This window comes from Ranitomeya imitator, chromosome 6 (genome assembly GCF_032444005.1).
Source record: "Ranitomeya imitator isolate aRanImi1 chromosome 6, aRanImi1.pri, whole genome shotgun sequence".
NCBI lineage: Eukaryota > Metazoa > Chordata > Amphibia > Anura > Dendrobatidae > Ranitomeya > Ranitomeya imitator.
The window spans coordinates 246,271,204-246,298,208 of NC_091287.1; the positions used below are offsets into that span (position 1 = coordinate 246,271,204).

The 27,005-nt window shown below is 44.1% G+C and overlaps 1 protein-coding gene across 1 annotated transcript in view; it reads left to right on the forward strand.

Annotated features, from left to right (window-relative positions):
* The window catches only part of LOC138642420 (dynein axonemal heavy chain 5-like), a 546,381-nt gene that overhangs the window by 403,646 nt on the left and 115,730 nt on the right, over positions 1-27,005 (forward strand). Inside the window, exon 62 of the mRNA XM_069730567.1 lies at positions 171-347. Within this exon, the coding sequence (XP_069586668.1) occupies positions 171-347 (177 nt within the window). The remainder of the gene's footprint in view (positions 1-170; positions 348-27,005) is intronic.

Below are 27,005 nucleotides of genomic sequence, written 5' to 3' on the forward strand. Positions count from 1 at the left end.
AATGTTAAGTGAATAAGTGCCAGGCTTCTTGTTGATTGATCTTTTTCTTAATGTTTTCAAAATGGATGCAAATGCGATATCTCAAAATATGTCCCCCCCAAAAAAATTAAACACTGGTAAAATGTTAGACATTTGTTAAATAAATTATTCCCTTTTTCACTTGCTTCTAGATAAGATGGACAGAAAGCAGTAAAAACTTCCAGAATCAAATAATTCGACTAGTAGGCGATGTTCTTTTGGCCACTGGATTTCTCTCTTATAGCGGTCCATTTAACCAGGAGTATCGGGCTCTTCTGCTTCAGTTATGGAAGAAGGAAATGAACCATAATAGAATACCGTACAGTGATGTAAGCATTGTATCCCTTGTACTTTTCTTATTGAGCATGTTAATTGTTTTAATTTACATACATATATCCATCTGCCGCCTCATCAGAAGCATGCTCAGGCATTGTAGAGAGATCATACAGGCATGTGGAGGCCACACACACTACTGAGCATAATTTCCTTGTCTTGAGGCATTTCATTCATTCATGTCTTGGAATATTTCATTCAGTGATATCTAGGATATGGGATTTTAGTGTTCCCTTTACTTTTTTGAGCAGTATATATATATATATATATATATATATATATATATATATTGTACAGGGTGGGCCATTCATATGGATACACCTAAATAAAATGGGAATGGTTGGTGATATCAACTTCCTGTTTGTGGCACGTTAGTATATGGGAGGGAGAAAACCTTTCAAGATGGGTGGTTAGTTACCATGTCGGCCATTTTAGATCCAACTTTATTTTTTCCAATGAGAAAAGGGTCATGTGACAGATCAAACTTATTGAGAATTTCACAAGAAAAATAATGGTATGCTTGGTTTTAACATAATTTTATTCTTTCATCAGTACAAGTACATTGCAAGTTTATGACCCCTTATAAAATGTGTTCAAAGTGCTGCCCATTGTGTTGGATTGTCAATGCAACCCTCTTCTCCCACTTATGACACACTGATAGCAACACTGCAGAAGAAATGCTAACACAGGCTTCCAGTATCCGTTGTGTCAGATGCTGGGGTCATCTGAAGGCAATTGTCTATGCTGTGAAGATACGAGATGTACAGCATCTGAAACAACAACGGAACACTAAAATCCCGCATCCTAGATATCACTGAATTATTATTATTATTTATTGTTATAGCGCCATTTATTCCATGGCGCTTTACATGTAAGGAGGGGTATACATAATAAAAACAAGTACAATAATCTTAACCCCTTAGTGACAGGGCCAATTTGGTACTTAATGACCGGGCCAATTTTTGCAATTCTGACCACTGTCACTTTATGAGGTTTTAACTCTGGAACGCTTCAATGGATCCCGCTGATTCTGAGATTGTTTTTTCGTGACATATTGTACTTCATGTTAGTGGTAACATTTCTTCGATATTACTTGCGATTATTTATGAAAAAAACGGAAATATGGCGAAAATTTTAAAAATTTTGCAATTTTCAAACTTTGTATTTTTATGCCCTTAAATCAGAGAGATATGTCACGAAATATAGTTAATAAATAACATTTCCCACATGTCTACTTTACATCAGCACAATTTTGGAAACAACATTTTTTTTTGTTAGGGAGTTATAAGGGTTAAAAGTTGACCAGCAATTTCTCATTTTTACAACACCATTTTTTTTAGGGACCACATCACATTTGAAGTCATTTTGAGGGGTCTATATGATAGAAATTAATGAAGTGTGACACCATTCTAAAAACTACGCCCCTCAAGGTTCTCAAAACCACATTCAAGAAGTTTATTAACCCTTTACGTGCTTCACAGGAACTGAAACAATGTGGAAGGAAAAAATGAACATTTAACTTTTTTTTGCAAACATCTTAATTCAGAACCATTTTTTTTATTTTCACAAGTGTAAAAACAGAAATGTAACCATAAATTTTGTTATGCAATTTCTCCTGAATACGCCAATACCCCATATGTGGGGGTAAACCACTTTTTGGGCGCACCACAGAACTTAGAAGTGAAGGAGCGCCGTTTGACTTTTTCAATGCAGAATTGGCTGGAATTGAGATCGGACACCATGTCACGTTTAGAGAGCCCCTGATGTGCCTAAACAGTGGAAACCCCCCACAAGTGACCCCATTTTGGAAACTAGACCCCTTAAGGAACTTATCTAGATGTGTGGTGAGCACTTTGAACCCCCAAGTGCTTCACAGAAGTTTATAACGTAGAGCCGTGAAAATAAAAAATCGCTTTTGTTTACACAAAAATGATCTTTTCGCCCACAAATTCTTATTTTCACAAGGGTAACAGGAGAAATTAGACCACAAAAGTTGTTGTGCGATTTCTCATGAATACGTCGATACCCCATATGTGAGGGTAAACCACTGTTTGGGCGCACCGCAGAGCTTGGAAGTGAAGGAGCGCCGTTTTACTTTTTCAATGTAGAATTGGCTGGAATTGAGATTGGACGCCATGTCGCGTTTGGAGAGCCCCTGATGTGCCTAAACAGTAGAAACCCCCCACAAGTGACCCCATTTTGGAAACTAGACCCCTTAAGGAACTTATCTAGATGTGTGGTGAGCACTTTGAACCCCCATGTGCTTCACAGAAGTTTATAATGTAGAGCCGTGAAAAAAAAAATCGCATTTTTTCTACAAAAATTATATTTGCCCACAAATTTTTATTTTCACAAGGGTAACAGGAGAAATTAGACCACAAAAGTTGTTGTGCAATTTCTCCTGAGTACGCTGATACCCAATATGTGGGGGTAAACCACTGTTTGGGCGCACCGCAGAGCTTGGAAGAGAAGGAGTGCCGTTTTACTTTTTCAATGTAGAATTGGCTGGAATTGAGATTGGACGCCATGTAGCGTTTGGAGAGCCCCTGATGTGCCTAAACAGTAGAAATCCCCCACAAGTGACCCCATTTTGGAAACTAGACCCCTTAAGGAACTTATCGAGATGTGTGGTGAGCACTTTGAACCCCCATGTGCTTCACAGAAGTTTATAATGTAGAGCCGTGAAAAAAAAAAATCGCATTTTTTCTACAAAAATGATCTTTTTGCCCACAAATTTTTATTTTCACAAGGGTAACAGGAGAAATTAGACCACAAAACTTGTTGTGCAATTTCTCCTGAGTACGCTGATACCCAATATGTGGGGGTAAACCACTGTTTGGGTGCACCGCAGAGCTTGGAAGAGAAGGAGTGCCGTTTTACTTTTTCAATGTAGAATTGGCTGGAATTGAGATTGGACGCCATGTCGCGTTTGGAGAGCCCCTGATGTGCCTAAACAGTAGAAATCCCCCACAAGTGACCCCATTTTGGAAACTAGACCCCCCATGGAACTTATCTAGATGTGTGGTGAGAACTTTGAATGCCCAAGTGCTTCACAGAAGTTTATAATGCAGAGTCGTGAAAATAAAAAAAATTTTTTTTTCCACAAAAAAGATTTTTTAGCCCCCAAGTTTTTATTTTCACAAGGGTAACAAGAGAAATTGGACCCCAAAAGTTGTTGTCCAATTTGTCCTCAGTATGCTGGTACCCCATATGTGGGGGTAAACCACTGTTTGGGCGCACGGCAGAGCTCGGAAGGAAGGAGCGCCATTTTGGAATGCAGACTTTGATAGAATGGTCTGCGGGCATTATGTTGCGTTTGCAGAGCCCCTGATGTACCTAACCAGTAGAAACCCTCCACAAGTGACCCCATTTTGGAAACTAGACCCCCCAAGGAACTTATCTAGATGTGTGGTGAGAACTTTGAATGCCCAAGTGCTTCACAGAAGTTTAGAATGCAGAGTCGTGAAAATAAAAAATATATTTTTTTTCCACAAAAAAGATATTGTAGCCCCCAAATTTTTATTTTCACAAGGGTAACAGGAGAAATTGGACTGCAATAGTTGTTGCACAATTTATCCCGAGTACGCTGATGCACCATATGTGGGGGTAAACCACTGTTTGGGCGCACGGCAGAGCTCGGAAGGGAAGGAGCGCCTTTTTGGAATGCAGACTTTGATAGAATGGTCTGTGGGCATTATGTTGCGATTGCAGAGCCCCTGATGTACCTAAACTGTAGTAACCCCCCACAAGTGACCCCATTTTGGAAACTAGACCCCCCAAGGAACTTATCTAGATGTGTGGTGAGAACTTTGAATGCCCAAGTGCTTCACAGAAGTTTATAATGCAGAGTCATAAAAAAAAATATATATTTTTTTTTTCCACAAAAAGGATTTTGTAGCCCCCAAGTTTTTATTTTCACAAGGGTAACAAGAGAAATTGGACCCCAGAAGTTGTTGTCCAATTTATCCCGAGTGTGCTGATGCAAAATATGTGGAGGTAACCCACTGTTTGGGCGCACGGCAGAGCTCAGAATAAAGGGAGCACCATTTGACTTTTTGAGCGCAAAATTGGCTGTCGTGTTTGGAGACCCCCTGATGTACCTAAACAGTGGAAACCCCCCAATTCTAGCTCCAACCCAACTCCAACACACCCCTAACCCTAATCCCAACCCGATCCATAATCCTAATCACTAACCCTAACGATAATCCCAACCCTTACCCAAAAACAACCGTAATGTCAACCCTAACCATAACCCTAATCAAAACCCTAAATCCAACACACCCCTAATCCTAATCTCAACACTAACCTCAAAGCTAACCCTAATCCCAATACACCCCTAATCACAACCCTAACCTTAACCCTAATCCCAAACCTAACCCTAATCCCAAGCGTAACCCTAATGCCAACCCTAACCCTAATAGCAACCCTAATCCAAACCCTAACCCTAATCCCAACTCTAACCCTAACTTTAGCCCCAACCCTAACCCTAGTCCTAAGGCTACTTTCACACTTGCGTCGTTTGGCATCCGTCGCAATCCGTCATTTTGGACAAGAAACGGATCCTGCAAATGTGCCCGCAGGATGCGTTTTTTGCCCATAGACTTGTATTGCCGACGGATCGTGACGGATGGCCACACGTCGCGTCCGTAGTGCACTGGATCAGTGTTTTGGCGGACCGTCAGCACAAAAAAACGTTCAATGTAACGTTTGCGTTTTTTTATACGTCGCATCCACCATTTCTGACCGCGCATGCGTGGCCGTAACTCCGCCGCCTCCTCCCCAGGACATAGATTGGGCAGCGAATGCGTTGAAAAACTACATCCGCTGCCCACGTTGTGCACAATTTTCACAACGTGCGTCGGTATGTCGGGCCGATGCATTGCGACGGCCCCGTACCGACGTAAGTGTGAAAGAAGCCTAACCCTAAATTTAGCGCCAACCCTAACTATAAATTTAGCCCCAACCCTAACCCTAAATTTAGCCCTAGCCCTACCCCTAACCCTAGCCCTATCCCTAACCCTAACCCTAGCCCTAACCCTAGCCCTAACCCTACCCCTAGCCCTAACCCTAACCCTAGCCCTAACCCTAGCCCTAACCCTAGCCCTAACCCTACCCCTAACCCTACCCCTAACCCTAGCCCTAACCCTACTCCTACCCCTAACCCTACCCCTAACCCTACCCCTAACCCTACCCCTAACCCTACCCCTAACCCTACCCCTACCCCTAACCCTACCCCTAACCCTACCCCTAACCATAACCCTACCCCTAACCCTAACCCTAATTTTAGCCCCAACTGCTCTTCTCCTGCCGGCCGGCAGATGGAGACAGATGGCGGGCACACTGCACATGCGGCCCGCCATTTTCTTTTGCCCAGAAGATGCCGGCGGCCAGGAGGAGCAGCAGGAGGATCCACGGACACAGGTGAGTATTGTAGGGTCCCCGAATCCCCCTATTTCTCTGTCCTCTGATGTGCGATCACATCAGAGGACAGAGAATTACACTTAGTTTTTTTTTTTGCGGTCGCCGGTAAACAGTTAATTACCGGCGATTGCAAAACAGGAGTCGCTAAAACCGACCCCCGATCATGTTCTTTGGGGTCTCGGCTATCCCCGGCAGCCGAGACCCCAAAGATTCTAGCGGGGCCGGCGGGCGCACTGCGCATGCGCCCGCCATTTTCAAGATGGCGGCGCCCACCGGGAGCCACGAGGAGCATCGGGGGAGATAGGTAAGTATTGGGGGCTACCTGGGACCCCTTTTCTCTATCCTCCGATGTGCGATCACATCGGAGGATAGAGAAATTAAAGAGAGATCGCGGTTTTTTTTTTTTTGCGATCGCCGGTAAACGGTTAATTACCGGCGATCGCAAATGCGGGGTGGTTAATTACCGGCGATCGCAAATGCGGGGTGGGTTAAAACCCCCCCGAATCATGTTCTCTGGGGTCTCGGCTACCCCCGGCAGCCGAGACCCCGGAGAAAATCCGACTCTGGGGGGCGCTATTTACTTTTTCCACAGCGCCGTTAATTAACGGCGCTGTGGTTTAAGTACCCTTAGCGGCCGCCGTTAAAAGGCGTATCGGCGGTCGCTAAGGGGTTAAACAATACAAGTCATAACTGGTACAGGAGGAGAGAGGACCCTGCCCGCGAAGGCTCAAAATCTACAAGGGATGGGTGAGAATACAGTAGGCGAGGGTAGAGCTGGTCATGCAGCGGTTTCGTCGATCGGTGGTTACTGCAGGTTGTAGGCTTGTCTGAATAGGTGGGTCTTCAGGTTCTTTTTGGAGGTTTCGATGGTAGGTGAGAGTCTGATATGTTGGGGTAAAGGGTTCCAGAGTAGGGCTGATACGCGAGAGAAATCTTGTATACGATTGTGGGAAGAGAAGATAAGAGGGGAGTAGAGAAGGAGGTCTTGTGAGGATCGGAGGTTGCGTGTAGGTAAGTACCGGGAGACGAGGTCACAGATGTATGGAGGAGACAGTTTGTGGATGGCTTTGTACGTCATGGTTAGGGTTTTGCACTGGAGTCTCTGGGCAATGGGGAGCCAGTGAAGGGATTGACAGAGGGGAGAAGCTGGGGAATAGCGGGGGGACAGGTGGATTAGTCAGGCAGCAGAGTTTAGAATAGATTGGAGGGGTGCGAGAGTGTTAGAGGGGAGGCCACAGAGCAGGAGGTTGCAGTAGTCAAAGCGAGAGATGATGAGGGCATGGACTAGGGTTTTTGCAGATTCTTGGTTGAGGAATGAACGGATTAGTGAAATATTTTTGAGTTGAAGTCGGCAGGAAGTGGAAAGGGCTTGGATATGTGGTTTGAAGGAGAGATCAGAATGGAATATTTCAGTTGCAAATCTTTATTCATTACATAGTGGAATGTGTTGAGAACAAGAAAACATAAAAATGATCAATGTAAATCAAAATTAATATCCCATGGAGGTCTGGATCTGGAATGATACTCAAAATCAAAGTGGAAAATCAAATCACAGGTTGATCGAACTTGCCTCAAGACAAAGAAATGATATTCAGTTGTGTGTGTGTTGCTTCCATGTGCCTGTATGACCTCCCTACAACACCTTGGCATGCTCCTGATGAGGTGGCAGATGGTCTCCTGAGGGATCTCCTCCCAGACCTGGACTAAAGAATCCGCCAACTCCTGGACAGTCTGTGGTACAACGTAATGTTGGTGGAAGGTGCGAGACCTGAAGTCCCAGATGTGTTCAATTGGATTCAGGTCTGGGGAACGGGTGGGTCAGTACATAGCTTCGATGCCTTCATTTTGCAGGAACTGCTGACACACTCGAGCCACATGAGGTCTGACATTGCCCTGCATTAGGAGGAACCCAGGGCCAACTGCACCAGCATATGGTCTCACAAGGGGTCTGAGGATCTCATCTCAGTACCTAATGGCAGTCAGGCTACCTCTGATGAGCACATGGAGGGCTGTGCGGCCCTCCAAAGAAATGCCACCCCACACCATTACTGACCCACTGCCAAACCGGTGATGCTGAAGGCATGCAGGCAGCATGATCGCTCTCCATGGCGTCTCCAGACTCTGTCACTTCTGTCACATGTGCTCAGTGTGAACCTGCTTTCATCTGTGAAGAGCACAGGGCGCCAGAGGCGAATTTGCCAATCCTGGTGTTCTGTGGCAAATGCACTCAGGCTACTCAGACCATCCTCATGGAGTCGGTTTCTAACCGTTTGTGCAGACCTCCTGCTGGAGGTCATTTTACAGGGCTCTGGCAGTGCTCCTCCTGTTCCTCCTTGCACAAAGGCTGAGGTAGCGGTTGCCTTTATTTTTTTGAGCAGTGTGTGTGTATGTGTATGTATATATATATATATATATATATATATATATATATATATATATTGTAGCGTTTCCCTTACTTCGGGTCTTGGGGGACACTCGCTTTGCACGGGAATAACGCATACAGGCACGATTTTTCACACAGATTAAGTCAGTTCCGGTTTATTAAAGCATCATAAACCACACCGTAAGCCAGGTTACACACAGTCTGTTACTTTAACACGTGTGGCTTTACAAAACATTCGGTAGTCACGTTTTTTCTCTCCATTACAGTTCATTACATGCATCAATGAAACATATTAAACCCTGACAGTCTGTTCCAATGGCAGATACCTCTCTACCGTATATTACAGGTTTTTCCCATACCAGGGGTTACCTCTCAGGAGCTTCGGCTCCACACACTGACTCCTGTGTTATGTTTGCTAATGACAGGTGTTATGAAGACAATCCAGAAACACGGTGTGCTTAGCGATCAGAGCGCACACAGTGATCTGACAAATACCCAAAAATACAAGAACGAGCTCTGAGACGTGGAAACTCTGTAGACTGCACACCTGATCCTATCCTAAACACAACTAAAAGCGGCTGTGGATTGCGCCTAACAACTACCTAGGCAACTCGGCACAGCCTAAGAAACTAGCTAGCCTGAAGATAGAAAAATAGGCCTGACTTGCCCCAGAGAAATTCCCCAAAGGAAAAGGCAGCCCCCCACATATAATGACTGTGAGTAAGATGAAAAGACAAAACGTAGGGATGAAATAGATTCAGCAAAGTGGGGCCCGATATTCTAGGACAGAGCGAGGACAGTAAAGCGAACTTTGCAGTCTACAAAAAACCCTAAAGCAAAACCACGCAAAGGGGGCAAAAAAAACACCCACCGTGCCGAACTAACGGCACGGCGGTACACCCTTTGCGTCTCAGAGCTTCCAGCAAAACAAAAGACAAGCTGGACAGAAAAAAAAGCAACAAAAAAGCAAAAAGCACTTAGCTATACAGAGCAGCAGGTCACAGGAACAATCAGGAGAAGCTCAGATCCAACACTGAAACATTGACAAGGAGCAAGGATAGCAGCATCAGGCGGAGTTAAGTAATGAAGCAGTTAACGAGCTCACCAGAACACCTGAGGGAGGAAGCTCAGAAGCTGCAGTACCACTTGTGACCACAGGAGTGAATTCAGCCACAGAATTCACAACAGTACCCCCCCCTTGAGGAGGGGTCACCGAACCCTCACCAGAGCCCCCAGGCCGACCAGGATGAGCCGCATGAAAGGCACGAACAAGATCGGAAGCATGAACATCAGAGGCAAAAACCCAGGAATTATCTTCCTGAGCATAACCCTTCCATTTAACCAGATACTGGAGTTTCCGTCTAGAAACACGAGAATCCAAAATCTTCTCCACAATATACTCCAATTCCCCCTCCACCAAAACCGGGGCAGGAGGCTCAACAGATGGAACCATAGGTGCCACGTATCTCCGCAACAACGACCTATGGAATACATTATGTATGGAAAAGGAGTCTGGGAGGGTCAAACGAAAAGACACAGGATTGAGAACCTCAGAAATCCTATACGGACCAATAAAACGAGGTTTAAATTTAGGAGAGGAAACCTTCATAGGAATATGACGAGAAGATAACCAAACCAGATCCCCAACACGAAGTCAGGGACCCACACGGCGTCTGCGATTAGCGAAAAGTTGAGCTTTCTCCTGGGACAAGATCAAATTGTCCACTACCTGAGTCCAGATCTGCTGCAACCTATCCACCACAGAATCCACACCAGGACAGTCCGAAGACTCAACCTGTCCTGAAGAGAAACGAGGATGGAACCCAGAATTGCAAAAAAATGGAGAAACCAAGGTAGCCGAGCTGGCCCGATTATTAAGGGCGAACTCAGCCAACGGCAAAAAGGACACCCAATCATCCTGGTCTGCAGAAACAAAACATCTCAGATATGTTTCCAAGGTCTGATTGGTTCGTTCGGTCTGGCCATTAGTCTGAGGATGGAAAGCCGAGGAAAAGGATAGGTCAATGCCCATCCTACCACAAAAGGCTCGCCAGAACCTTGAAACAAACTGGGAACCTCTGTCAGAAACAATATTCTCAGGAATGCCATGCAACCGAACCACATGCTGAAAGAACAAAGGTACCAAATCAGAGGAGGAAGGCAATTTAGCCAAGGGCACCAGATGGACCATTTTAGAAAAGCGATCACAGACCACCCAAATGACTGACATCTTTTGAGAAACGGGAAGGTCAGAAATGAAATCCATCGAAATATGTGTCCAAGGCCTCTTTGGGACCGGCAAGGGCAAAAGCAACCCACTGGCACGAGAACAGCAGGGCTTAGCCCTAGCACAAATCCCACAGGACTGCACAAAAGTACGTACATCCCGTGACAGAGATGGCCACCAGAAGGATCTAGCCACTAACTCTCTGGTACCAAAGATTCCAGGATGACCAGCCAACACCGAACAATGAAGTTCAGAGATAAGTTTATTAGTCCACCTATCAGGGACGAACAGTTTCTCTGCTGGACAACGATCAGGTTTATTCGCCTGAAATTTTTGCAGCACCCGCCGCAAATCAGGGGAGATGGCAGACACAATGACTCCTTCCTTGAGGATACCCGCTGGCTCAGATAAACCCGGAGAGTCGGGCACAAAACTCCTAGACAGAGCATCCGCCTTCACATTTTTAGAGCCCGGAAGGTACGAAATCACAAAGTCGAAGCGGGCAAAAAATAACGACCAACGGGCATGTCTAGGATTCAAGCGCTTGGCAGACTCGAGATAAGTCAAGTTCTTATGATCAGTCAATACCACCACGCGATGCTTAGCTCCTTCAAGCCAATGACGCCACTCCTCGAATGCCCACTTCATGGCCAGCAACTCTCGATTGCCCACATCATAATTACGCTCAGCGGGCGAAAAGTTCCTGGAAAAGAAAGCACATGGTTTCATCACTGAGCAATCAGAACCTCTCTGTGACAAAACCACCCCTGCTCCAATCTCAGAAGCATCAACCTCGACCTGGAACGGAAGAGAAACATCTGGCTGACACAACACAGGGGCAGAACAAAAACGACGCTTCAACTCCTGAAAAGCTTCCACAGCAGCAGAAGACCAATTAACCAAATCAGCACCCTTCTTGGTCAAATCGGTCAATGGTTTGGCAATGCTAGAAAAATTACAGATGAAGCGACGATAAAAATTAGCAAAGCCCAGGAATTTTTGCAGACTTTTCAGAGATGTCGGCTGAATCCAATCCTGGATGGCTTGGACCTTAACTGGATCCATCTCGATAGTAGAAGGGGTAAAGATGAACCCCAAAAATGAAACTTTCTGCACACCGAAGAGACACTTTGATCCCTTCACAAACAAAGAGTTAGCACGCAGGACCTGAAAAACCATTCTGACCTGCTTCACATGAGACTCCCAATCATCTGAGAAGATCAAAATGTCATCCAAGTAAACAATCAGGAATTTATCCAGATACTCACGGAAGATGTCATGCATAAAAGACTGAAACACAGATGGAGCATTGGCAAGTCCGAACGGCATCACTAGATACTCAAAATGACCCTCGGGCGTATTGAATGCAGTTTTCCATTCATCTCCTTGCCTGATTCTCACCAGATTATACGCACCACGAAGATCTATCTTAGTGAACCAACTAGCCCCCTTAATCCGAGCAAACAAGTCAGATAACAATGGCAAGGGATACTGAAATTTAACAGTGATCTTATTAAGAAGGCGGTAATCAATACACGGTCTCAGCGAACCATCCTTCTTGGCTACAAAGAAGAACCCTGCTCCCAGTGGTGATGACGATGGGCGAATATGTCCCTTCTCCAGGGATTCCTTCACATAACTGCGCATAGCGGCGTGTTCGGGCACGGATAAATTAAATAATCGACCTTTAGGGAATTTACTACCAGGAATCAAATTGATAGCACAATCACAATCCCTATGCGGAGGTAGAGCATCGGACTTGGGCTCTTCAAATACATCCTGATAATCAGACAAGAACTCTGGGACCTCAGAAGGGGTGGATGACGAAATCGACAAAAATGGAACATCACCATGTACCCCCTGACAACCCCAGCTGGATACCGACATGGAATTCCAATCCAATACTGGATTATGGGTTTGTAGCCATGGCAACCCCAACACGACCACATCATGCAGATTATGCAACACCAGAAAGCGAATAACTTCCTGATGTGCAGGAGCCATGCACATGGTCAGCTGGGCCCAGTATTGAGGTTTATTCTTGGCCAAAGGTGTAGCATCAATTCCTCTCAATGGAATAGGACACCGCAAAGGCTCCAAGAAAAACCCACAACGTTTAGCATAATCCAAATCCATCAGATTCAGGGCAGCGCCCGAATCCACAAACGCCATGACAGAAAACGACGACAAAGAGCATATCAAGGTAATGGACAGAAGGAATTTGGACTGTACAGTACCAATGACGGCAGACCTAGCGGACCGCTTAGTGTGCTTAGGACAATCAGAAATAGCATGAGTGGAATCACCACAGTAGAAACACAGACCATTCAGACGTCTGTATTCCTGCCGTTCAACTCTAGTCATAGTCCTATCGCACTGCATAGGCTCAGGTTTAACCTCAGGCAGTACCGCCAAATGGTGCACAGATTTACGCTCGCGCAAGCGTCGACCGATCTGAATGGCCAAAGACAAAGACTCATTCAAACCAGCAGGCATAGGAAATCCCACCATGACATCCTTAAGAGCCTCAGAGAGACCCTTTCTGAACAAAGCTGCCAGCGCAGATTCATTCCACTGAGTGAGTACTGACCATTTCCTAAACTTCTGACAATATACTTCTATATCATCCTGACCCTGGCACAAAGCCAGCAAATTTTTCTCAGCCTGATCCACTGAATTAGGCTCATCGTACAGCAATCCGAGCGCCAGGAAAAACGCATCGACACTACTCAATGCAGGGTCTCCTGGCGCAAGAGAAAATGCCCAGTCTTGAGGGTCGCCGCGCAAAAAAGAAATAATAATCAAAACCTGTTGAATAGGATTACCAGAAGAATGAGGTTTCAAGGCCAGAAATAGCTTACAATTATTTTTGAAACTTAGAAACTTACTTCTATCTCCAAAAAACAAATCAGGAATAGGAATTCTTGGTTCTAACATAGATTTCTGATCAATAGTATCTTGAATTTTTTGTACATCTATAACGAGATTATCCATTGAAGAGCACAGACCCTGAATATCCATGTCCACACCTGTGTCCAGAATCACCCAAATGTCTAGGGGAAAAAAAAAAATGAACACAGAGCAGAAAAAAAAAAAAAAAAAATGATGTCAGAACTTTTTCTTTCCCTCTATTGAGAATCATTAGTTTGGGCTCCTTGTACTGTTATGTTTGCTAATGACAGGTGTTATGAAGGCAATCCAGAAACACAGTGTGCTTAGCGATCAGAGCGCACACAGTGATCTGACAAATACCCAAAAATACAAGAACGAGCTCTGAGACGTGGAAACTCTGTAGACTGCACACCTGATCCTATCCTAAACACAACTAAAAGCGGCTGTGGATTGCGCCTAACAACTACCTAGGCAACTCGGCACAGCCTAAGAAACTAGCTAGCCTGAAGATAGAAAAATAGGCCTGACTTGCCCCAGAGAAATTCCCCAAAGGAAAAGGCAGCCCCCCACATATAATGACTGTGAGTAAGATGAAAAGACAAAACGTAGGGATGAAATAGATTCAGCAAAGTGGGGCCCGATATTCTAGGACAGAGCGAGGACAGTAAAGAGAACTTTGCAGTCTACAAAAAACCCTAAAGCAAAACCACGCAAAGGGGGCAAAAAAAAACCCACCGTGCCGAACTAACGGCACGGCGGTACACCCTTTGCGTCTCAGAGCTTCCAGCAAAACAAAAGACAAGCTGGACAGAAAAAAAAGCAACAAAAAAGCAAAAAGCACTTAGCTATACAGAGCAGCAGGTCACAGGAACAATCAAAAGAAGCTCAGATCCAACACTGAAACATTGACAAGGAGCAAGGATAGCAGCATCAGGCGGAGTTAAGTAATGAAGCAGTTAACGAGCTCACCAGAACACCTGAGGGAGGAAGCTCAGAAGCTGCAGTACCACTTGTGACCACAGGAGTGAATTCAGCCACAGAATTCACAACACTCCTGCCAGTGCTGGTTCACAGGGAAACTGCCTCACTGGGATCACCATCCTTGTGTCCAGGGCCCTCGGATAGTCCAGACCCACAGTAGGAACTATAGCTTCCCTAACACAGAAACCATCTCAGGCTCTGTAGATGCAGCCTTTCCATGCGCTTCCGGAAGTCCTATCACAGGCACTTCCAACACACAGGCTATCAGTCCATGATCTTACCAAGTGCTTACAGGACTCCAGTCCATCCGAGGACAATCCAACACTCTGACCATTCCAGGACTCACACTCTTACCAGGTGCTTGCAGGACTCCAGTCCCAGGACAATCCAACACCCTCGAGCATTCAGTCCATAGCCTCAGCAGTGCTTCCAGGACTCCAGCCCTCTTCAGGACAATCCAACACTGACCGTCCACTAGGTCCACGGTCTCGGGTGCTCCCAGGACTTCTCCAATGCCAGGAGACTCCAACACCGACCATCCAGGACCTTGCACATGGAACAAACAGATCCATACACAGGAACCATGTGACCAACACCCTGGTCACATTACATACCTGTAACCACTCCCCTGGGTGGGAGTGTGGGTGTGTGTGGCTAGTTTGACCCTCCAATCTCTCATAACTAGCCCTGCCAGTCTCCCATTAGAACTACACCATTACTTGTGGGACTGCAGGTCCCAGAACACCAACCAAACTTCAGACTGACAGCGCAGAGTGTCTTCCTCTGCAACACACACACCACCCATTTACAGTCCTGCCGGACTTTGTCTCATCACATTTATGCCTCAAAGCGCATCTTGAAGCGCACACACAGCGCCCCCTGGCTGTAACGTGGGCCACTGCACCACAATATATATATATATATATATATATATATATATATTTTACATGACCCAACAGTCAGATTATTGGATTATATGGAGTTTTGAATGTTAAACATAGGCTATATTTAAAAGAGTGCGACTCTCTACACTCCTTTTCTAGTTCTTGGAAACATCAACCCCTGGGTAAATTTAATGGTAAGGGGGTGGTCTGGCCTTAGACTACAAGTCTGCAGTCACTCTTTACATCATGCCCACATTCTGACTAGTCTGTGTTCACCTCACTCATTACACTTGCATTGAGTGAGGCTGTGTCTAGCTAGTCGGCACGTGACCGCATATATGGAAATCATATACTTGCAGCCAAGCGCCCGCCGCTCCCTTTACCGGATGTGAGGATCCTTGCGATGTGAAGATTCTCAAGTCTGCAGTCACATAGAGTGACTGCAGATTTGCAGCCTAAGGCCAGACAACTCCTTTAATCTAGTGTTAGAACTATTTTTGCTCACACTCACACGAACCCACTTTAACAATTAAGGGTGTGTGGATGAGTCAGGGAAATAACTGTGCTGTGACTCGCACTGTGCACTTGTATACTTTTAGTCTTTTGATAGCTGAATTAACACTAACGAGTGATAGAGAGGAACAGAAGCTGTCACACATCCTCAATATGAGTTATGGGTTGGGTAAGGTCATTTTAGGTAAAATCACAGACTATATCATTACACTGTATAAGTGAAGATGCAAAGCTCTTCCCTGCATTGTTATTGGCAGCTTTGCAATTGTCTAATGAATACCAGTATTCAAAGTGTTCCAGCTCGCCATCTGATTTATATAAGGTTATATTAAAACAGAGTGTAAATATTTGAGATGTTTTTCACTGTGCCCATCAGAGATTGAAAGTCCTGACCTATGTACTCAGTAGAAAATTATTTCTATTTCACTTTACAATGTGCTGCAATATCTTATTCTTCAGTAAGCTGATTCAAGCTGTTGTTCTTGCTTTGTCCATGTTGACATGATGAGTACTTGGTGAGTTTTTGATGTTGAAGATTTTTCTGCACCTATTATTTAAATCAGGTTGCTAACATTTTCTTTGTGTTTTGAGTGTTTTTTCACATGTGTTTTTATCACATTTTTAACGCTACATTTTTTCTTCTTTTTGCTATGTCATATGTTAAATAAAGCGACTTTGTTTTTGATACTTCCTGGTAATTGGATTTGGTAAAACTTTATTGATCCAGTCATGTGACATGTTTTTAGTGCGTTTCCACAGCAGAAATGCACTAAAAGACATATGTGTTCTTTACCTATTGATTTTCAACATCTAATGGAATTCTCTGATGAAAATCTGTACATAATACTTAGCGTACCCGCAAGAGACATTAAAATTTTGTGACTTTCAAACGCTCACCGCAAGCCAGTTTACGATGCGCAAAAAAACAAAACACTACGGGCATGAGATTTCTATAAATTCCCTCCACTTTGCTGGAATTGTAAGATGCTGTGTTCTTTGTGCAGCGAAAATATGCAGCATCAAAATTGCACCAAAAAACTCCGCTTGGGAACTTAACCTAAGACCGGGGTCACTCTACCGTAGAATACAGACGAGTGCTATACGAGAAAATATTGAATAGCACTCGGACCAGTGTTAATCTATGGGGCAGCTCACATCACCTTATTTTTTCTCGGGTGTATTCGACATGCTTGTGAAATTGCAGCATGAAGTGAGAAGATTGATTGGAGTTCATACCCAATGAACTCTGCATACCTCACTGATGTCAGAGCGAGCATGTGCATTTTCTCACATCTCTTGTGCTGACGTCAATGAGGTGAAAGCAGTTCATTGGGTATGAACTCTCGCTCAACTTTCTCACATCACCACGAGGCACTGAGCTGCACTAGAATACGCAGCTTAGTTTCTCTCTTGGCTAGTAGGCTGAACGTTCGCATTATGCAAGCGTTCAGCTTGCCAAGTAGATGTCTAGACTCATCAATGGACAATTGGATTATTATCTTCTTGTTGGAGAAGTGAGGAATAAGGTTGTTTATTCATTTTAAACTTTAACAGGGGACATGGTATTCAGTGGATTAGGCATCAAGGTGAGTATATATATATACTTTTGTTTAAGTTAAAATAAAGGTGTCAGTGTCTTTATTTCAGTTAAATGACTATATTATTGGTGTTTTTTTATTTACACTATGATTAAGGTGTTAGCAATGGGAGCAAGTGGGAGGAGCAGAGGCTAAGTGCCAGAATTGGCGCATATTAAAGATGCACCTTATCTGAGGCAGCTGAGAATTGATGATTAGTCTGGGAGGGAGCCAATATCCATGGCCCTTTCCTTAGCTATTAATATCAGCCCGCAGCTGTCTGCCTAGCCTTTTCTGTTTATTAATTATAGGGGGTCCTTTTTTTGGAGGGTCCCCCTTTTTAATAACCAGTGAAGGCTAATTATACAGCTGTGAGCTGATATTAATAGCCTGGGAAGCTCCATGTGAGTTAACCCCTTCCCAGGCTATAAACATCAGCCCCAAGCAGTCCTTTCCCTCTGCTGATTAATAAAATTTCTGGGGATCCCACACCATTTTTTCAGATATTTATTTAATAATTAAATACATGTACAGTAAGCTGCACACACACTGTACTAATTATATATGTCACAAACATCTTTATAACTATCTATTCTATGTATATACAGATGCTTCTCAAAAAATTAGAATTTCATCAAAAAGTTAATTTATTTCAGTTTTTCAATGCAAAAAGTGAAACTCATATTATATAGCGTCATTAGAAACAGAGCGATCTATTTCAAGTGTTTATTTCTGTTTATGTTGATGATTATGGCTTACAGCCAATGAAAACCCAAAAGTTAGTATCTCAGTAAATTAGAATGATTAAAACAAAAACACCTTCAAAGGCTACCTAAGCATTTAAATAGGTCCCTTAGTCTGTCTCAGTAGGCTCCACAATCATGGGGAAGACTACTGACGTGACAGATGTCCAGAAGCCAGTCGTTGACACAATCCGCAAGGAGGGTAAGCAACAAAAGGTCATTGCTAAAGAACCTGGCTGTTCACAGAGTGCTGTATCCAAGCATATTAATGGTAAGTTGAGTGGAAGGAAAAAGTGTGGTGGAAAAAGGTGCACAAGCAACCGGAATAACTGCAGCCTTGAAAGGATTGTTAAGAAAAGGCCATTCAAAAATTTGAGGGGGATTCACAAGGAGTAGACTGCTGCTGGAGTCAGTGCTTCAAGAGCCACCACACTCAGATGTATCCAGGACATGGGCTACAAGTGTCGCATTCCTTCTGTCAAGCCACTCATGAGCAATAGATAACGCCAGAAGCGTCTTACCTGGGCCAAGGAGAAGAAGAACTGGACTGTTGCTCAGTCGTCCAAGGTGTTGTTTTCAGATGAAGGTAAATTTTGCATTTTATTTGGAAATCAAGGTCCCAGAATCTGGAGGAAGAGTGGAGAGGCACACAATCCAAGCTGCTTAAGGTCTATTGTGACATTTCCACAATCAGTGATTGTTTGGGGAGCCATGTCATCTGCTGGTGTAGGTCCACTGTGTTTTTTCAAGACCAATGTCAGCACAGCCATCTACCAGGAAATTTTAGAGCACTCCATGCTTCCCTCTGCCGACAAGCTTTTTCGAGATGGAAATTTAATTCTCCAGCAGGACTTGGCGCATGTCCACACTGTCAAAAGCACCAATAGCTTGTTTAAAAGCAACAGTATCACTGAGCTTGATTGGTCAGCCAACTCTCTTGACCTTAACCTCATGGTGAATCTATTGTGTTTTGTCAAGAACAGGATGAGACACCAGACTCAACAATGCAGACGAGCTGAAGACTGCTATCAAAGCAAACTGCAAGATAAGTGAAAGCAGTCAGAGGGGAGCGCAGAGGACTTGACCCAGGGAAGGGGAGATGAAAGAGAGTTGTCGAGCACCACCGCAGCTCCAGCTGAATACCTCCAAAGGAGGATAAGAATGTGTGTCAAACAGAAATCAGTCCCAGGAGCGCTGAAGGAAACTCAGACAACATATGTCATTTGCCACAACGCGTTTCAACGGTAAACACCTGAAGAAGACGGTGTTTACCATTGAAACACGTTGCGGCAAACGACATATGTTGTCTGAGTTTCCTTCAGCGCTCCTGGGACTGATTTCTGTTTGACACATCAAAGCAACCTGGGATTACATAACACCTCAGCAGTGCCACAGGCTGATCGCCTCCATGCCACGCCGCATTGATACATTAAGTGATGCAAAAGGAGCCCTGACCAAGTATTGTGAGTGCATTTACTGAATATACATTTCAATAGGCCAACATTTTGGATTTTAAGATCATTTTTCAAGCTGGTGTTATAAAGTATTCTAATTTACTGAGATATGACTTTTGGGTTTTCATTGGCTGTAAGCCATAATCATCGACACCAGAAATAAACACTTGAAATAGATCGCTCTGTTTGTAATGACTCTATATAATATATGAGTTTCACTTTTTGTGTTGAAGAACTGAAATAAATTAACTTTTTGATGATATTCTAATTTTGTGAGAAGCACCTGTATATCTATCTATTCTGACTTGTCACACTGATTTTACTGTACACGGCTGATGAAATGTCAGGTTTTCAAGGAGATGGGTGTGTAACAATCGGACGGCACACGCATGGTCCATGTGCTTTACGATTTTTTTTCTCGCATCCATTGAATTGCATTGGCGAGTCTCGCCCAATATATGAGAACAAAAGTAGCATACTGTGATTTTTTTTCACTCCAATCTGAGCTGACAAAAAAAAATTGCAGATGAGCAAGGACTCATAGAATAATATTAGGCAAAGTGCAATCCGATTTTTTTGGTGGGGGATTGCACTCATCCGTTTTTCTCACAAATGAGTTTGAGGCTTAGTACTGTTTTCAGTGTGGGTTTACACTTAGTAGTGTACATTACCATACAGCTATACATTCCTTCACTCTGAGCAATAATTTAGGTCAATATCCTAGTCCTATACATAAACACCCTGGCCAAGCCAGAGTGGCCTCTTGAAGCCCCTTCCATCCACTACAGTATTATATATGATAAATGTATAACTCATAGCTGCTTCAATTCAATTTTCTTTCCCTGAAAGATGTGTTAAAGAGTTAGGCCGGCCTCACACTAGCGTGCTTTACGGACGTAAGTGAGGTGCTGAAAATACGGATTGCATACGGTACAATGCTTCTCTATGCCCCAGCTCCTATCAGCCGTATTTTACTGATCCGTATTATACGGTCTTCTACAGCCATAGAAAAACGCAGCATTCTGCGTTTGTCACCGTGTTGCGCAAAAAATACACCAATGAAAGTCTATGGGGGCCAGAAAAATACGGATTACACACGGTGTAAGTCACAACAGTGTGACTTGCGAGAACTACGCAGCGGTGTTCTATAGAAAAGCCGGCAATTCAGTGCGGTGTATAGTAAAATCACACTGACAGGTTAGAATAGAATAGCTAAGATAAATGTCTACAGATAGTATAGGGGTATATACAGTTATATGAAAAAGTTTGGGCACCCCTATTAATCTTAAGCTTAATGTTTTATAAAAATTGTTTTTTTTGCAACAGCTATTTCAGTTTCATATATCTAATAACTGTTGGACATCGTAATGTTTCTGCCTTCAAAAGAGGTTTATTGTACTAACAGAAAATGTGCAATCTGCATTCAAACAAAATTTGACAGGTGCATAAGTATGGGCACCCTTATTATTTTCTTGTTTTAAATACTCCTACCTACTTTTTACTGACTTACTAAAGCACTTTCTTTGGTTTTCTAACCTCATTGAGCTTTGAACTTCATAGCCAGGTGTATGCAATCATGGGAAAAGCTAATTAAAGTGGCCACTTGCAAGTTGTTCTTCTGTTTGAATCTCCTCTGAAGAGTGGCATCATGGGCTCCTCAAAACAACTGTCTAATGATCTGAAAACAAAGATTATTCAACATCGTTCAGGGGAAGGATACAAAAGCTGTCTCAGAGATTTAACCTGTCAATTTCCACTGTGAGGAGCATAGTAAGGAAATGGAAGAACACAGGTACAGTTCTTGTTAAGGCCAGAAGTGGCAGGCCAAGAAAAACATCAGAAAGGCAGAGAAGAAGAATGGTGAGATCAGTCAAGGACAATCCTCAGACCACCTCCAGAGAGCTGCAGCATCAACTTGCTGCAGATGGTGTCACTGTGCATCGGTCAACTATACAACGCACTTTGCACAAGGAGAAGCTGTATGGGAGAGTGATGGGAAAGAAGCCGTTTCTGCAAGCACGCCACAAACAGAGTCGGCTGAGGTATGCAAAAGCACATTTGGAGAAGCCAATTTCTTTTTGGAAGAAGGTCCTGTGGACTGATGAAACCAAGATTGAGTTGTTTGGTCATACAAAAAGGTGTTATGCATGGTGGCCAAAAAACACAGCATTCCAAGAAAAACACTTTCTACCCACAGTAAATTTTGGTGGAGGTTCCATCATGCTTTGGGGCTGTGTGGCCAATGCCGGCATTGGGAATTTTGTTAAAGTTGAGGGACGCATGGATTCCTCTCAGTATCAGCAGATTCTTGACAATAATGTTCATGAATCAGTGACAAAGTTGAAGTTATGCAGGGGATGGATCTTTCAGCAAGACAATGGTCCAAAACACCGCTCCAAATCTACTCAGGCATTCATGCAGAGGAACAATTACACTGTTCTGGAATGGCCATCCCAGTCCCAAGACCTGAATATCATTGAACATCTGTGGGATCATTTGAAGAGGGCTGTCCATGCTCGGCGACCATCAAACTTAACTGAACTGGAATTGTTTTGTAAAGAGGAATGGTCAAAAATACCTTCATCCAGGATCCAGGAACTCATTACAAGCTACAGGAAGCGACTAGAGGCTGTTATTTTTGCAAAAGGAGGATCTACTAAATATTAATGTCACTTTTCTGGTGGGGTGCCCATACTTATGCACCTGTCAAATTTTGTTTGACTACAGATTGCACATTTTCTGTTAGTACAATAAACCTCATTTCAAGGCAGAAATATTACCGTGTACATCAGTTATTAGATATATGAAACTGAAATAGCTGTTGCAAAAAAAAACAATTTTTACAAAATATTAAGCTTAAGATTAATAGGGGTGCCCAAACTTTTTCATATGACTGTATATATGTCAGTGAGACATATATATATTTATTAATATTTCTTACAGCGTTAGATAGCTTAAAAGTCGGTAATTCAATTGCTGGCTTTTGCTATCTCCTTCCCAAACCCGACATGATATGAGACATGGTTTACATACAGTAAACCATCTCATATCCCTTTTTTGCATATTCCACACTACTAATGTTAGTAGTGTGTATGTGCAAAATTTGGGCGCTCTAGCTATTAAATTAAAGGGTTAAATCACGGAAAAAATTGGCATGGGCTCCCGCGCAATTTTCTCCGCCAGAATGGTAAAGCCAGTGACTGAGGGCAGATATTAATAGCCTGGAGAGGGTCCAAGGTTATTGCCCCCCCCCTGGCTAAAAACATCTGCCCCCAGCCACCCCAGAAAAGGCACATCTGTGAGATGCGCCTATTCTGGCACTTGGCCACTGTCTTCCCATTCCTGTGTAGCGGTGGGATATGGGGTAATGAAGGGTTAATGTCACTTTGCTATTTTAAGGTGACATTAAGCCAGATTAATAATGGAGAGGCGTCAATTATGACACCTATCCATTATTAATCCAATAGTATGAAATGGTTAATAAAACACACACACATTATTACAAAGTCTTTTAATGAAATAAATACACAGGTTGTTGTAATATTTTATTATACTGGTAATCCACTTGCAGACCCTCGTTCTGTAAAAAAGGAAAAATAAGAAAATATCAATATCCCATACCTTCCGTCGTTCTGTCACGTCCCACGATGTAAATCCATCTGAAGGGGTTAACTAATTTTACAAGCAGAAGCTCTGCTAATGCAGCTGTGCTCCTGCCTGTAAAACCCCGGGGGAATGAATGGAATGTAGGTCAATGACCTGTAGTTACCTTCAGTTGCGGTGATGCGCCCTCTGCTGGATGTCCTCATATGAACTCGAGCCTGGGAACTTTTCAGAATATTTTCCCAGGCTCGAGTTAATTATATATCTATAATAAAAGGCTGGGAGCATCACTCTGTCCGAAGCCTTTATAGACTGCACAAGCACAAGCGCCGGCGCAGTCTGGACCCCACAGAGTGACGCAGCCCAGGAGATCGCTGTATGCGTAAGCACTGAACGCACAGCGCGATCTCCAACGGAGAAGCAGGGATGTGGCAGGAGGGTGAGTATAAGCTTTATTCGCCTGTCCCGTTCCAGCGCTGCGCGCCGCTCCAACTTTCAGGTCCTCTGCCTGTGACGTTCACAGTTCAGAGGGCGCAATGATGCGCTTAATGCGCGCCGCCCTCTGACTAAACAGTCAAAGCCAGAGGACCCGGAACATGGAGCGGCACGCAGCGCTGGATCAGGACCAGGTGACTATAGCAAGTGTCGGGGGGCTGAGCTAGCGGCGACTCCGGCACCTGACCCCCACAGCACACCGGTGTCCCTGCCTGCTCAGGTCCCCCAGCACTCGGAGCCCAGCGACGATAGGTGAGTATGTTATTTTTTTTTTATATATCGCAGCAGTATATGGGGCATATACTATGGAGCATCTTATGGGGGCCATCAACATTTATGGAGCAGTGTACGGGGCATATACTATGGAGCATCTTTGTTGTGAATTCTGTTGTTAAGCTCCCTCCTGTGGTCATGAATGGTACTTTGGCTGGTTCTGTCCATGGGCTTCCTCTGGTGGTTGTGAGTGGAGCTGCGGCTTCTGAGGTTCCTTCCACAGGTGACGAGGTTAATTCGTTAGCTGGCTGCTCTATTTAACTCCACCTAGATCATTGCTCCATGCCACCTGTCAATGTTCCAGTATTGGTCTAGTTCGCTCCTGGATCGTTCTTGTGACCTGTCTTCCCAGCAGAAGCTAAGTTCCTGCTTGTTTTTCTCTGTTTGCTATTTTTTCTGTCTAGCTTGCTATTTTTGATTTTTGTCTTGCTTGCTGGAAGCTCTGGGACGCAGAGGGAGCGCCTCCGCACCGTGAGTTGGTGCGGAGGGTCTTTTTGCGCCCTCTGCGTGGTCTTTTTGTAGTTTTTTGTGCTGACCACAAAGTTACCTTTCCTATCCTCTGTCTGTTCAGTAAGTCGGGCCTCACTTTGCTAAATCTATTTCATCTCTGTGTTTGTAATTTTCATCTTAACTCACAGTCATTATATGTGGGGGGCTGCCTGTTCCTTTGGGGAATTTCTCTGAGGTAAGGTAGGCTTTAGTTTTCTATCTTTAGGGCTAGCGAGTTCCTTAGGCTGTGACGAGGCGCCTAGGGAGCGTCAGGAGCGCTCCACGGCTATTTCTAGTGTGTGTGATAGGTTTAGGGATTGCGGTCAGCAGAGTTCCCACGTCTCAGAATTTGTCCTGTATTATTAGTAACTATCAGGTCATTCCGTGTGCTCTTAACCACCAGGTCCATTATTGTCCTCACCACCAGGTCATAACAGTACAGGTGGCCAAAAGTGTTAATGCATCTCAATAGAGGGATAAGAGAAGTTCTGAGACCATTATTTTTCTTTGCAGTGTGTTTTGTCACTCTTTTCCCCTTTACCTCTGGGTGGTTCAGGATACAGGTGTACATATGGACATTCAAGGTCTGTCCTCTTGTATGGATAATCTCACTGCAAGGGTACAAAACATTCAAGATTTTGTGGTTCAGAATCCGATGTCAGAGCCTAGGATTCCAATTCCTGATTTGTTTTTTGGGGATAGATCTAAGTTTCTGAATTCCAAAAATAATTGTAAATTGTTTCTTGCTTTGAAACCTCGCTCCTCAGGTGACCCTGTTCAACAAGTGAAAATCATTATTTCTTTGTTACGTGGCGACCCTCAAGACTGGGCATTTTCCCTTGCTCCAGGAGATCCGGCATTGCGCGATGTTGATGCGTTTTTTCTGGCGCTTGGGTTGCTTTATGATGAACCAAATTCAGTGGATCAGGCAGAGAAAATCTTGCTGGCTCTGTGTCAGGGTCAGGATGAGGTAGAGATATATTGTCAGAAGTTTAGGAAGTGGTCTGTACTCACTCAGTGGAATGAATGTGCGCTGGCAGCAATTTTCAGAAAGGGTCTCTCTGAAGCCCTTAAGGATGTCGTGGTGGGATTTCCCATGCCTGCTGGTCTGAATGAGTCTATGTCTTTGGCCATTCAGATCGATCGACGCTTGCATGAGCGTAAAGTTGTGCACCATTTGGCGGTATTATCTGAGCATAGACCTGAGCCTATGCAATGTGATAGGACTTTGACCAGAGCTGAACGGCAAGAACACAGACGTCGGAATGGGCTGTGTTTTTACTGTGGTGATTCCACTCATGCTATCTCCGATTGTCCTAAGCACACTAAGCGTTTCGCTAGGTCTGCCACCATTGGTACGGTACAGTCGAAATTTCTTTTGTCCGTTACTCTGATTTGCTCTTTGTCATCCTATTCTGTTATGGCATTTGTGGATTCAGGCGCTGCCCTGAATTTGATGGACTTGGAGTATGCTAGGCGCTGTGGTTTTTTCTTGGAGCCCTTGCAGTATCCTATTCCATTGAGAGGAATTGATGCTACGCCTTTGGCCAAGAATAAGCCCCAGTACTGGACCCAATTGACCATGTGCATGGCTCCTGCACATCAGGAGGATATTCGCTTTTTGGTGTTGCATAATCTGCATGATGTGGTCGTTTTGGGGTTGCCATGGCTACAGGTCCATAATCCAGTATTGGATTGGAAATCTATGTCTGTGTCCAGCTGGGGTTGTCAGGGGGTACATGGTGATGTTCCATTTTTGTCTATTTCGTCATCCACCCCTTCTGAAGTCCCGGAGTTTTTGTCGGATTACCGGGATGTATTTGATGAGCCCAAATCCAGTGCCCTACCTCCTCATAGGGATTGCGATTGTGCTATCAATTTGATTCCTGGTAGTAAGTTTCCTAAGGGCCGACTGTTCAATTTATCTGTGCCAGAACATGCCGCTATGCGGAGTTATATAAAGGAATCCTTGGAGAAGGGTCATATTCGCCCCTCGTCGTCGCCATTGGGGGCAGGGTTCTTTTTTGTGGCCAAGAAGGATGGTTCGTTGAGACCTTGTATTGATTACCGCCTTCTAAATAAAATCACAGTCAAATTTCAGTACCCCTTGCCGCTGCTGTCTGATTTGTTTGCTCGGATTAAGGGGGCTAGTTGGTTCACCAAGATAGATCTTCGTGGTGCGTATAATCTTGTGCGTATTAAACAGGGCGATGAATGGAAAACAGCATTTAATACGCCCAAGGGCCATTTTGAGTACCTGGTTATGCCATTCGGGCTTTCCAATGCTCCATCAGTATTTCAGTCCTTTATGCATGACATCTTCCGAGAGTACCTGGATAAATTCCTGATTGTATATTTGGATGATATTTTGGTCTTCTCGGATGATTGGGAGTCTCACGTGAAGCAGGTCAGAATGGTGTTCCAGGTCCTTCGTGCTAATTCTTTGTTTGTGAAGGGGTCTAAGTGTCTCTTTGGAGTTCAGAAGGTTTCATTTTTGGGTTTCATTTTTTCCCCTTCTACTATCGAGATGGACCCTGTTAAAGTCCAGGCCATTTATGATTGGACTCAGCCGACATCTGTGAAGAGTCTGCAAAAGTTCCTGGGCTTTGCTAATTTTTATCGTCGCTTCATCAGTAATTTTTCTAGTGTTGCTAAACCGTTGACTGATTTGACCAAGAAGGGTGCTGATGTGGTCAATTGGTCTTCTGCGGCTGTGGAA